The following is a 12,432-nucleotide window of genomic DNA, read 5'->3' as shown; positions in this document are numbered from 1 at the left end:
TTGATTTTGGTGAGGATCGAATAATATTTAGGGGTCGGAATGGGCAAAAAACTTATTTGGATAAAAAGACAACGTTTTTTTCCAAAGCAAATATCTCAGCTTCTATAAGGGGTATTCCAAAAGCAAAACCTGACAATGAAAGTAGAAAATATCACCTTTCTAACGATGTAAAGTAGGTTCTCGTGGGTGATCAAACAACGAAGATATCACAATAGTCGCAAATAAACCCCAAATTTTCATGTTTGTGATTTTAGTTATAATGACGAATATCACAGCTTTGGCTGGGGACTTTCCAAAAGCAAAGCCTGACTATGAAAGTAGAAGATTCCACCTTTACAATGATGCAAACTAGGTCGGCGTAGGTGACCAAATAGCGGAGATATCACAATATTCGATAATACATCCCATTTTTCCATTTTTTGGAAATCACGCTACTGGGCGCAATTTTGATCGGATCATCACGAAATTTCGAGGGTTAATGAGGGTCTCACAGAGGAAGAATCCTATTGATTTTGATGATGGTCGGATAATATTTAGGGGTCGGAATGAGCAAAAACTTTATTTGGAGAAAAAGTCAACATTTTATTCCAAAGCAAATATCTCAACGTCTATAAGGGGTCTATAAAAAGCAAAACCTGGCAATGAAAGTATAAAATATCACCTTTACAACAATGTAACGTAGGTTGTCGTAGGTGGTCTAACAACGAAGATATCGCAATAGTCGCTAATAAAACCCAACTTCTCATTTTTGCGATTTTAATAATAATGACGGATATCACACCTTTGGTTGGGGACCTTCTAAAAGCAAAGCCTGACTAAGAAAGTAGAAAATCCCATCTTTGAAATTATGCAAAGTAGGTTGGCGTAGGTAGTCAAATAATAGAGATATCGCAACAGTCGTTAATGCATCATTTTTTTCCACTTTTTCTGCAATCACACTACAGGTCGGAATTTTGATCGGATCATCACGAAATTTTCTCACAGAGTAGAAGCATATTGATGTTGGTGATGTCGACAGTAGTAAAATATAAAATTAAATATTAATTATTTTGGATCAGTTCGCCTTAAGTCATTTGGTATAAAAGCCAGATAGGTGAAAACGTTCGTATCTCCATAAAAGAAATGTTTTCGAGTGAAAAGATTATTCACAGAGGTAGTGGTGTAGGGTATCACATAGTCGGCCCCGTGCCGACTATAGCCTTTTCTCACTTGTTTTTGTTTTAAATTGATAATCTGAGGGTATACTCGTACATATATTTCGGCAAAATCTACTGAAACTTTCTAAATTCTTTCTGTTGTTTTTGTTCTTTTTGATATAAGATACAGCAGATTCAATACGGAACATCAATTTTACATCGCATTGCATTACAAATTGTCTTAGAGAAAAGAACAGATAAGCATATAGGGTCCTAGTATAGGAAAAGTTGAAAAATTTAGCAAATTTTATTAATTTTTAGTGGTATAGGAAATTTCCCTCGGAGTCGACTCCGGAGTCGGAGTCGTGAAAAAAAACTGGCCTGGAGTCGGAGTCGGAGTCGAAGGAAAAATGGCTCGACTCCGAAACCCTGGCTCCATTTATTCAGATTGATCCGAAGAAATGCAATTCAGTCATCGATGTTTGCAATAAAAATGCCTTGTTTTACATTTTTCTTTTGTAATAACATTATTACCCAAATTAAAGTCCAGTTTTATATAGTTTGTTGGACAAAAATGTGGTGCATATTTTCTACAAGTCCAATTACGAGGTCCAATATGTCGTATTTTATACATGTTCTTGTATAAAATACGACACCACTTGTACATTATTTCTCAATGACTGAAGTGCTTAGGAAAAAAAAATAGAAAATTATGACCATGTATTGCGCCTCTTTGGTGAACATGCAAGCAGGCTTCACTGAATTTGTAGAATTTGTTTTTTATTGTTTTCCCCCTTATCTAACACTTTGTGAAATTGCTTCTTCGAGTGTTCTATGTATTCTGGTGGTAACAGCTTGTACATGATTTTAGTAGTTCCATAATCTGCAAAATGTAACATTTCGGACAATTGTATTAGTTTGAAATTCCCTTGATCTAAAAAGAATAAAAAGTCTGAAAAGCCTGTAATACACGTTTTTTCTCTTTATCTTCCTTTTTTTCTTTTCAATATCATGTAAACAAATACCCACATGGTAATGTATACCTACAATAGTATCAGGTAACCATATAATTCTGAAGTAACCGCGTATTTAACAGGTAGGTGTATAATGTGGTAAATCAATTATAGCCGGTTATATGTAAGCGGATTTAAAAAATACACTGGGTTTTAAATGTCAATTTCATTGCGTATACGTCAAATAAATCCTCATAAAGAAGGTTATCTCGGCAAAAATATCTAATGTAAATGGTGTTAAGGTTACAGCATTATTTATTGAGAATTTTATTTTTAAACGTGGAACGTGTTCGGTTAAAAAATAGAAAAATTATGTAAAATTTGAAATAAATATTTTAATAATGCTCAAACAATAAATGCAATATATGGAGAGGCAAAATTATTTTTCTTAATATTCTCGATGATGCTACCTTATAAATACTTGCGATTGCTTCTACCTTATACGTGTTCAGACGAGTGCAACGAGTTGCATGCAACTCATTTTTGGTTTGCATTTTTCTGGTAGTATGTAACAGGCATACTTTCTGTCACAAACACTAAAGGCGTGAGTACATAAGCTGCCTTGCCTTCTGAATGCCTGGCCTCTCTGCCTCGTCTACCACTTTTTTGCAACCCCGACATAAAAACATGAGTTGCATGCAATTATTGCAGTCGTCTGAACGAGCATTTACTTGGTACTCAGATTTGGTACTCATATTTGGTACTCGTATTTGGGTACTCGCATTTTTGTTCGAGTGCAAGCCAACACAAAGTAAAACAACCGCGAAGTGAAGTGAAGCCATTTTAACCAAAAAATTAAAAACATTCTTAATAAAAGGTAAATATGAGTTCAAAAAGCAGTTTCCAACGAAGTGTTAAAAAAGAAAAATCAAGATTCGCTCAAATGCTTTTAAAAAGATCAAGCGAATCTGCTATGCAAGAGCCGGTAAATACAGATGAACCCATGGAAAGTGAACAAGCAATGGAAATGGAATTCGAGTCTCATCAAGAACAACAAATATTACCATTGGCAGAAAAATTAAAGAAATGGTTCTTAAAGTATAGTCCATCTGTAAAGTGCTGCAACAGTCTTTTAAAAATATTAAAAGAAGAAAACTTGAATGTGCCCTGTAGTGTAAATGGGCTTTTGGAACAAAGCAAGAAATGTATTACCAGAACAGTGGCACCTGGCGAATATGTTCATATTGGTTTAGAGCAACAACTGCTAAAAGTGGAGAATCTCTTAAAGGAAAAAACTGTCGTGAATTTGGATGTCGGAATTGATGGTTTACCACTTTACAAAAGTTCTTCTGTGGGTTTATGGCCGATTTTGGGCAAAATTGTTGATGAGCCAAGAGTTGGAGTTTTTCTGATTGGAACGTACGTTGGGAAACAGAAGCCATCAAACGTAGACTGCTATATGCATGATTTTGTTGAGGAAATAAGGAAAATTAATACAGGTGAAAAATTTAAAGTTTCAATACGAGCATTTATATGCGACACCCCAGCAAAGTCATTTATATGTGGAACAAAGTCTCATAATGCTTTGAATGGATGTCACCGTTGCCACCAAACTGGAATTCGACTAAGAAACCGAACCGTATTTTCGTCATCGCTTGGCTCAAGAAGAACGGATGAGGATTTTGCAAACAGAAGTGACGTCTCTTTCCACAAACCAATCGCACTACAAAACAAATCAAAAATCGAGTCCCTTGGCATAAAAATGGTAACACAGTTTCCATTGGACTGCATGCACTTGCTAGATCTTGGCGTAACGAAGAAAATCCTAATTCTATTAATATCTAACAAAACTAATCAGCGCATTAACGTTTTGACCAGATCCGCAATGTCCAGTGATCTGCTGTCATTTTCTCCCTTTATAACCTCAGAGTTTTCAAGAAAACCAAGATCTCTGGAGGAACTGGGAAGATGGAAGTCTGTAGAATTTCGGCAAATAGCACTCTACACCGGAATTGTGTTACTAAAAGATATTGTAGATGTTGCATTTTATCAACATTTTTGTCTTCTATCGGTTGCCTACCGAATATTTTCGGGATCTAAAATATTTGCAGATTCAATATCTTCAACAGATGCAGCAGAAATGTTCCAGAAATTTGTTACTAATTTCCATATATTCTATGGACAAGAACAGTTATCATACAATGTTCATAACATTCTCCATATTGCAGAATGTCATAACGAGTTTGGGAATTTGATGAATTTTTCGGCATATGAGTTCGAAAACTTTCTTCACATTTTGAAGAAAAGTATTAAAATGCCCAAACACATTCCGCAGCAAATATACAATAAATTCCGCAACAGCGACATAACGGTATCAACAGAAGTTGATGATGTTATTACCAAACAAGTAAAAAGTCGTTAAGTTCGGCCGGGCCGAACTTTTTATACCCTCCACCATAAAATAGTCTTAATTAAAATGGAATAATTAGGGTCCTTTTACAATTTTAGGTGGAACAACTTTTCGACAATGGATAGACTCCTACTGCCTCCCACTATTGCTTAAATTACACTGTGAACACAAATATTGGGGCAGAGACAATTCCTTTTGGAGATGAAAGCCCTTGGTGTGTGTATATTAAAAACCCCGAAGGACAGATGCGCCGTGAGTCGAACTTCCGCGTTATGGCGTGATGAAGTTTTTGCAAGAGACCCTGTAAGCCATCATGAATTAGCATTATATCTTTGTTTGTTGTTTTTGTAGAGCACTTAAGCAACAGTGAACAAAGATATAAAGTTAATTCCTGATGGCCCACAGGGTCTCTAACAAAAATTTCACCACGCCATAACGCGGAAGTTCGACTCACGGCGGATCTGTCCTTCGGGGTTCATAATATACTCACCAAGGCCTTTCTTCCCCAAGAGGAATTTTCCGTGCCCCAGACTTTCACCTCCATTTTGTTGCACAGTGTTATCTAATCTAATCTAAAAAAATGTGTTCAGCTAGGTGAAAGGTACCACCTACCGGGCTATATCAAAGAGTCAACCTATCTTTAATTTTTTTTGCGGAAAATTTTATAGCGGCAGGGAACTTCAAGAGTCAAATTGAGGGTAGTTTCATCAAAATAATGTAGACCCTCTAAAATGGACCCATGTTGACGAATTTTAGTGAAGAAATTTCGTGACCACTGAAAATTCCCGAAAATCGGGAGGTACAGTTATATGGGGGGATATACCAAAACATGGACCTATATTGACGATTATTTTTGAATAGACAAAATTGTAGCTAAACTTCTCAAAATACCGATCATTACAGCTAGTTTGGTTAGAAATTGCAGCTAAAATTCTCAAAATACCGAAAATCGGGAGATACCGTTATATGGGGGCTATACCAAAACATGGACCTATGTTGACGATGTTTCGTTGGAGATGTTTTATGACCACTGAGAACTTCAAATGTCAAATTACAGCTATTTCGGTTAAAAACTGTAGCTAAAATTCTCAAAATACCAAAAATTGGGAGGTACCGATATATGGGGGCTATACCAAAACATGGACCTATGATGACGATGTTTGGTGGAGATGTTTCATGACCACTGAGAACCTCAAATGTCAAATTGCAGATAGTTCGATTACAAATTGTGGCTAAAATTCTCAAAATACCGAAAATCGGGAGGTACCGTTATATGGGGGCTATACCAAAACATGGACCTATGTTGACGATGTTTGGTGGAGATGTTTCATGATCACTGAGAACCTCAAATGTCAAATTGCAGATAGTTCGATTACAAATTGTGGCTAAAATTCTCAAAATACCGAAAATAGGCAGGTACCGTTATATCGGGGCTATACCAAAATATGGACCTATGTTGACGATGCTTGGTGGAGATATTTCATGACCACTGAGAACCTCAAATGGCAAATTACAGCTATTTCGGTTAAAAATTGTACCTAAAATTCTTAAAATACCGAAAATCGGGAGGTACCGATATATGGGGGCTATACCAAAACATGGACCTATGTTGACGATGTTTCGTGGAGATGTTTCATGACCACTGGGAACCTCAAATGTCAAATTGCAGATAGTTCGGTTAAAAATTGTGGCTAAAATTCTCAAAATACCGAAAATCGGGAGGTACCGTTATATGGGGACTATACCAAAACATGGGCCCATGCCCATATCCTTTGGGATATAAGTTTTTTGATCACTAGGAACCCTAAGTGCCAAATTATAGCTAATTCGGTCTGCAAATGTGACGAAGAACGTCAAAATACCTCAAATCCGGAGATACCGTTATATAGGGGCTATACCAAAGAGTGGACCGATATAGCCCATCTTCGAACTTGACCTGCCTATGGAAAAAAGACGCTTGCGTGCAAAATTTCAGCACTCTATCTCAATTATTGCGGACGCTAGAGTGATTACAACAGACGGACAGACGGACATGGCTAGATCGTCTTAGAATTTTATCCTGATCAAGAATATATATACTTTGTAGGGTCGCAAATGATTAGTTCGATGTGTTACAAACAGAATGACAAACTTAATATACCCTCCATACTATGGTGGAGGGTATAAAAAGGACAAATCACATCAATACATTTCGATGGCTTTGTTTACAAAACAACGTCCCGGACAACATATGCTGTATCGGTAATACTACATACCTTATAATTTCAAAATTATATGGCAATGGATATCTGGAAGGAAAATTACTTTTGCATTTAAAATCTTTTTTCGATGCTCCCATCAATTCGTTGCATATTGGAATAGCCTTCAGTGAAAATTTAGAAACCAGCAGCACAGATCAAGTTTTCAATATAAAAGAAATTTCTAAAATAATGATGATACCATATAAGAATGGTGGCGTATTTTTTCCCCTTCTTCATTAATATTCTTGTACCATTTAGGAAAATGAGTCAAACGGTCCAAAAGATGCCACCAAAAACACACCAAAGCATAATGCAGTATCTTATGGAAATGAACAGCAAACTTGACCGATTAACAGGTGATACCGAATAACAATATTATTGTATTTCAAATATCACTTTAATTTATCTTTTCAGAAAAAGTGACTTATCTACAATTGAAGGTGGACAAATTATGTGTAGATAATAACAACATACTGCAAAAGGAGATCAAAGGTAAAGGATTCAACTTGCTATACAAAAACATGCTTAACAATACTGTTCTCTGTTTTTTTTTTTTTATCATTTTAGATGTAAAGGATCAGACATCGGTGGTTCTAGACGTCCTTGCTGAAAATACAACAGCAATAAAAAATAATTTAAAAAATTCGACCCCCAAATTTGCCGATTCTTTTCCAATCAAAACTCTGGAGCAGTTTACTTCATGGGAAAGAACCATAGATGAGAGAAACGAAAAAGAATATGTATGTATGCGTTTGTGAACATTTTCATTTATCCTAAATACATAATTAACACTTTTAGATTGCATCTGTACGAGCCATTTGCGGAAATCGCGGTATAAAAAAAGGCATCACCGATTTAGTGGATCCTGATCTCCTTTATAAATTTAATGTGGACGGCACCCATAATAAACTGCGATTACTGAATTACCCAAAGATCATGGCTATTTTCTTTGGTATGTATTTTGAGGTCAAACTTGATTTTATTATATAGATGTGTGAACATCAAATTTACACCGTTTTAATTTCAGCTGGTACATATGTTAACGGGTGTACGGAGCGGTCATTTAAGGACGAACTACGGCATGGATTAAAACTAGCCAAAAACAAACTTTGCAAGGGCAAGCAAAAGGTCAAAAACGCACCAAAAGAAAATCCACATCCTGCTGTCGAAGCTGAAGCAGAAGACTTTTTCCAGAGCCAGTACCAGCTTCTGATTAACTCCTAGTATGCCCAAGTGAAACTAAAGCTCTTTTCCTATACGTACATGAATTGACTACTCTTTGCTTCAAAAACTTTCCCATATTTCAAAACACAGACAATTGGTCTCAGAACAGTTCCAACTTCTATTTTTTTATCATTTTCATTAGTAAGGGAACATATAAAGTACCTATATTTTTACTATATTGAATAATATTTATTGTTCTGCTCGAAACCTGTAACAAAGGACGATTTTAGAAATGTTTTTCTTTCAACAAATTTTGTTATGCTCATGTTTTTAATCTCTTTAACACATTTAACGTCGTTATTTCATTATACATTATCGTAGTTTTTTCCTATTTTAAGGAATACTTTTAGTAAAACATGTATTTGTTTTCTGTATAAGATCTCAACATCATTTTGATTTCGATCAAATGTATTTTTTTTAATACGTAACACATTCAATGTCGTTATATTGTTAAATTTTATTGTGATATTGTTATAAATAACTAATAAGTAAACAATGAATTCGATTCATATAATAAACAATATTGCTTTTCATGAATATTACATCCATTGTTTTATTATTGCAAGGAATAGCCATGGCAATGAACTGGTGAAAAATGTCATGACAATGAACTGGTGAAAGATGTCATGACAATGAACTGGTGCAAAATGCTATGACAATGAACTGGTGCAAAATGTCATGACAATGAACTGGTGCAAGATGCCGTGACAATGAACTGGTGCAAAATGCCATGACAATGAACTGGTGCAAGATGCCGTGACAATGAACTGGTGCAAGATGCCGTGACAATGAACTGGTGCAAAATGCCATGACAATGAACTGGTGCAAGATGCCGTGACAATGAACTGGTGCAAAATGCCATGACAATGAACTGGTGCAAAATGCCGTGACAATGAACTGGTGCAAAATGCCGTGACAATGAACTGGTGCAAAATGTCATGACAATGAACTGGTGCAAAATGCCATGACAATGAACTGGTGCAAGATGCCGTGACAGTGAACTGGTGCAAGATATCGTGACAATGAACAGGTGAAATCAGGTGTCACTCCCTTGTAAATTTCATCGGTGATTCACCTAAATTTGCACCTATGACAAGTCACTTGCACCTATGATTCAACTCATGATCTGTCATCGAACATTTTGCTGGGTAGGGTTAGTAATTTTTTTCGAATATCAAAAATCTGTGGAAATGGCATGTAGGGCAGGCAAAAATAATAAGAATTGCGTTTTTATACCCTCCACCATAGTATGGAGGGTATATTAAGTTTGTCATTCTGTTTGTAACACATCGAACTAATCATTTGCGACCCTATAAAGTATATATATTCTTGATCAGGATAAAATTCTAAGACGATCTAGCCATGTCCGTCTGTCCGTCTGTCCGTCCGTCTGTCCGTCTGTTGTAATCACTCTAGCGTCCGCAATAATTGAGATAGAGTGCTGAAATTTTGCACCCGAGGGTCTTTTTTCCATAGGCAGGTCAAGTTCGAAGATGGGCTATATCGGTCCACTCTTTGGTATAGCCCCCATATAACGGTACCTCCGGATTTGAGGTATTTTGACGTTCTTCGCCACATTTGCAGACCGAATTAGCTATAATTTGGCACTTAGGGTTCCTAGTGATCAACAAATTTATATCCCAAAGGATATAGGCATAGGTCCATGTTTTGGTATAGTCCCCATATAATGGTACCTCCCGATTTTCGGTATTTTGAGAATTTTAGCCACTATTTTTAACCGAACTACCTGCAATTTGACATTTGAGGTTCTCAGTGGTCATGAAATATCTCCACCAAACATCGTCAACATAGGTCCATGTTTTGGTACAGCCCCCATATATCTGTACCTCCCGATTTTCGGTATTTTGAGAATTTTAGCTACAATTTTTAACCGAACTAGCTGTAATTTGCCATTTGAGGTTCTCAGTGGTCATGAAATATCTCCACCAAACACCGTCAACATAGGTCCATGTTTTGGTATAGCCCCCATATAACGGTACCTCCCGATTTTCGGTATTTTGAGAATTTTAGCTACAGTTTTTAACCGAAATAGCTGTAATTTGACATTTGAAGTTCTCAGTGGTCATAAAACATCTCCAACGAAACATCGTCAACATAGGTCCATGTTTTGTTATAGCCCCCATATAACGGTACCTCCCGATTTTCTGTATTGTGAGAATTTTAGCTGCAAGTTTTAACCGAACTAGCTGTAATGATCGGTATTTTGAGAATTGTAGCTACAATTTTGCCTATTCAAAAATAATTGTCAATATAGGTCCATGTTTTGGTATATCCCCCATATAACAGTACCTCCCGATTTTCGGGAATTTTCAGTAGTCACGAAATTTCTTCACTAAAATTCGTCAACATGGGTCTATTTTTGAGGGTCTACATTGAAACTACCCTCAATTTGACTCTTGAAGTTCCCTGCAGCTATAAAACTTTTCCGCAAAAAAATTAAAGATAGGTTGACTCTTTGATATAGCCCCGTAGGTGGTACCTTTCACCTAGCTGAACACATTTTTTTAGATTAGATAACACTGTGCAACAAAATGGAGGTGAAGTCTGGGGCACCGAAAATTCCTCTTGGGGAAGAAAGGCCTTGGTGAGTATATTATGAACCTCGAAGGACAGATCCGCCGTGAGTCGAATTTCCGCGTTATGTCGTAATAAAATTTTTGTTAGAGACCCTGTGGGCCATCAGGAATTAGCGTTATATCTTTGTTCACTGTTGTGTAAGTGCTCTACAAAAACAACAAGCAAAGATATAAAGCTAATTCGTGATGGCTTACAGGGTCTCTTGCAAAAACTTCATCACGCCATAACGCGGAAGTTCGACTCGCGGCGCATCTGTCCTTCGGGGTTTTTAATATACACACACCAAGGGCTTTCATCTCCAAAAGGAATTATGTCTGCCCTAGCATTTGTGTTCACAGTGTAATTTAAGCAATAGTAGGAGGCAGTAGGAGTCTATCCATTGTCGAAAAGTTGTTCCACCTAAAATTTTGAAAGGACCCTAATTATTCTATTTTAATTTAGACTATTTTATGGTGGAGGGTATAAAAAGTTCGGCCCGGCCGAACTTAACGACTTTTTACTTGTTACTTTTTCGAAATTGTAAAAAAACCTTCCGCACAAAATGCAATTACTTTAGATAAAAACAAACTTTTTTAGTTTACTTTTTTTAAATTTTTAAAGTTGAGAAATTTTTTTCTGCAATAGTTGTTCTTGGAAATAATTTGTTTTAGTTGGTTTTAGTGCATCGATTTCAAATATGCAATTTGATCAAAAATCTGTCATTTAGTTTTTAAGCTACATCGATTTTAAAATTTGCAACTCGGTTTCATTTCCCAGTATTAAAAATTTTAAACGAGTTGCTCTAATACAAGTTTGACAATGCAGAAGTAATTTTTTTATAGTTTGTGTTCACATCGCCATGTCGTTTAAAAAAAGTTGCAAAAATGTCCAAAAAAACAGTGATAACTGGGTCAAAAATTTTAAAGTAAAAAGACCGAATGAAATAAAAAAGCTGGTTTGCCGCTATACCATTTATACGAATTTCCGAAAGAAATCAATATAATTGAAAGATATAGAGGATTAGTGCTTGAGAAATCTAAAAAAAAATTCTAATTATATCTGAAGAATTAAATAAGTTATGGATTAAGCTAAATAAAAAAGCGATGGAATTAAAGAACAGACACGTCATTAAGTTTGGTGAACAAAAGGTAGAGACAAACAAAGAACATTTAAAACTTGAAAACTGGGCCCTACATTTTGATGGTAAAAAAATTAATAAAAAAGAAATACAAGTTATAGTTCTTAAGAATGATACGAAGGAAATAAAATTGGGCGTGCTTGTTCTTGAAAATGGAAAAGCTGTAACCATATTTAATGGCATTAGAGAAATGCTAGAAAAGTATAATTTATTTCAATCCATTAAAATGATTATATGTGATACAACGAGTGTTAATGCTGGAAAAAAGGCGGTGTTGTGTCATTGTTCCAAAACCACTGCAAATCTCTTTCACTGCCTCCACCGCAATATATTGGCTGCCAACACCATATACTTGATTTATTATTACGACATATTACACTGTGAACCGAAATTTTGGGGGGTGGAAAATTCCTTTTGGAGATGAAAGCTCTTGCTGAGTATATTCAGAACCCAGAAGGACAGATCCGCCGAGAGTCGAACTTTTGAGATATGGCGTTATGAATATTTTGCTGGATACCCTATAAGCCCTCAGGTATTAGCGTTATATCTTTGTCCGCTGTTGTTTTAGATTATTTTTGAGATCACATTTCTTCAGCCAAATCAAATGAGGATTATTTTCGTAGAGCATTTTGACCTTCTATCTCGCTTCCTTCAATGTCCTTTTCGTCCTTTATTTTAAGGGCCGCTAAAAAAGTACCGCAAGATGCCGTTATTCAGCTTCGAAATGTTCTGCAAAAACGTCGCTCAGAAAATT

At 36.0% G+C, this 12,432-nt stretch overlaps 1 protein-coding gene across 1 annotated transcript; it reads left to right on the top strand.

Annotated features, from left to right (window-relative positions):
• Window positions 1-7,001: 7,001 nt before the first annotated feature.
• On the top strand, window positions 7,002-7,497 carry LOC141386672 (uncharacterized). The gene is made up of 3 exons (XM_073955589.1): window positions 7,002-7,095; window positions 7,154-7,231; window positions 7,307-7,497. The coding sequence occupies exons 1-3, from the start codon at window positions 7,002-7,004 to the stop codon at window positions 7,495-7,497; spliced, it is 363 nt and encodes a 120-aa protein (XP_073811690.1).
• Window positions 7,498-12,432: the final 4,935 nt, after the last annotated feature.

Source organism: Musca autumnalis, unplaced genomic scaffold, assembly GCF_047663935.1.
Source record: "Musca autumnalis isolate F117 unplaced genomic scaffold, ASM4766393v1 scaffold_5, whole genome shotgun sequence".
NCBI lineage: Eukaryota > Metazoa > Arthropoda > Insecta > Diptera > Muscidae > Musca > Musca autumnalis.
This window is presented reverse-complemented; position numbering and strand designations above follow the sequence as displayed.

What these genes read in the sequence shown, in the direction of transcription:
- LOC141386672 (XM_073955589.1), top strand. Translation starts at nt 7,002, where the DNA reads ATGAGTCAAACGGTCCAAAAGATGCCACCAAAAACACACCAAAGCATA. An exon ending in CAAACTTGACCGATTAACAG is followed by an intron (nt 7,096 to 7,153) that starts GTGATACCGAAT and finishes TTATCTTTTCAG; the next exon opens with AAAAAGTGACTTATCTACAA. An exon ending in ACTGCAAAAGGAGATCAAAG is followed by an intron (nt 7,232 to 7,306) that starts GTAAAGGATTCA and finishes TTATCATTTTAG; the next exon opens with ATGTAAAGGATCAGACATCG.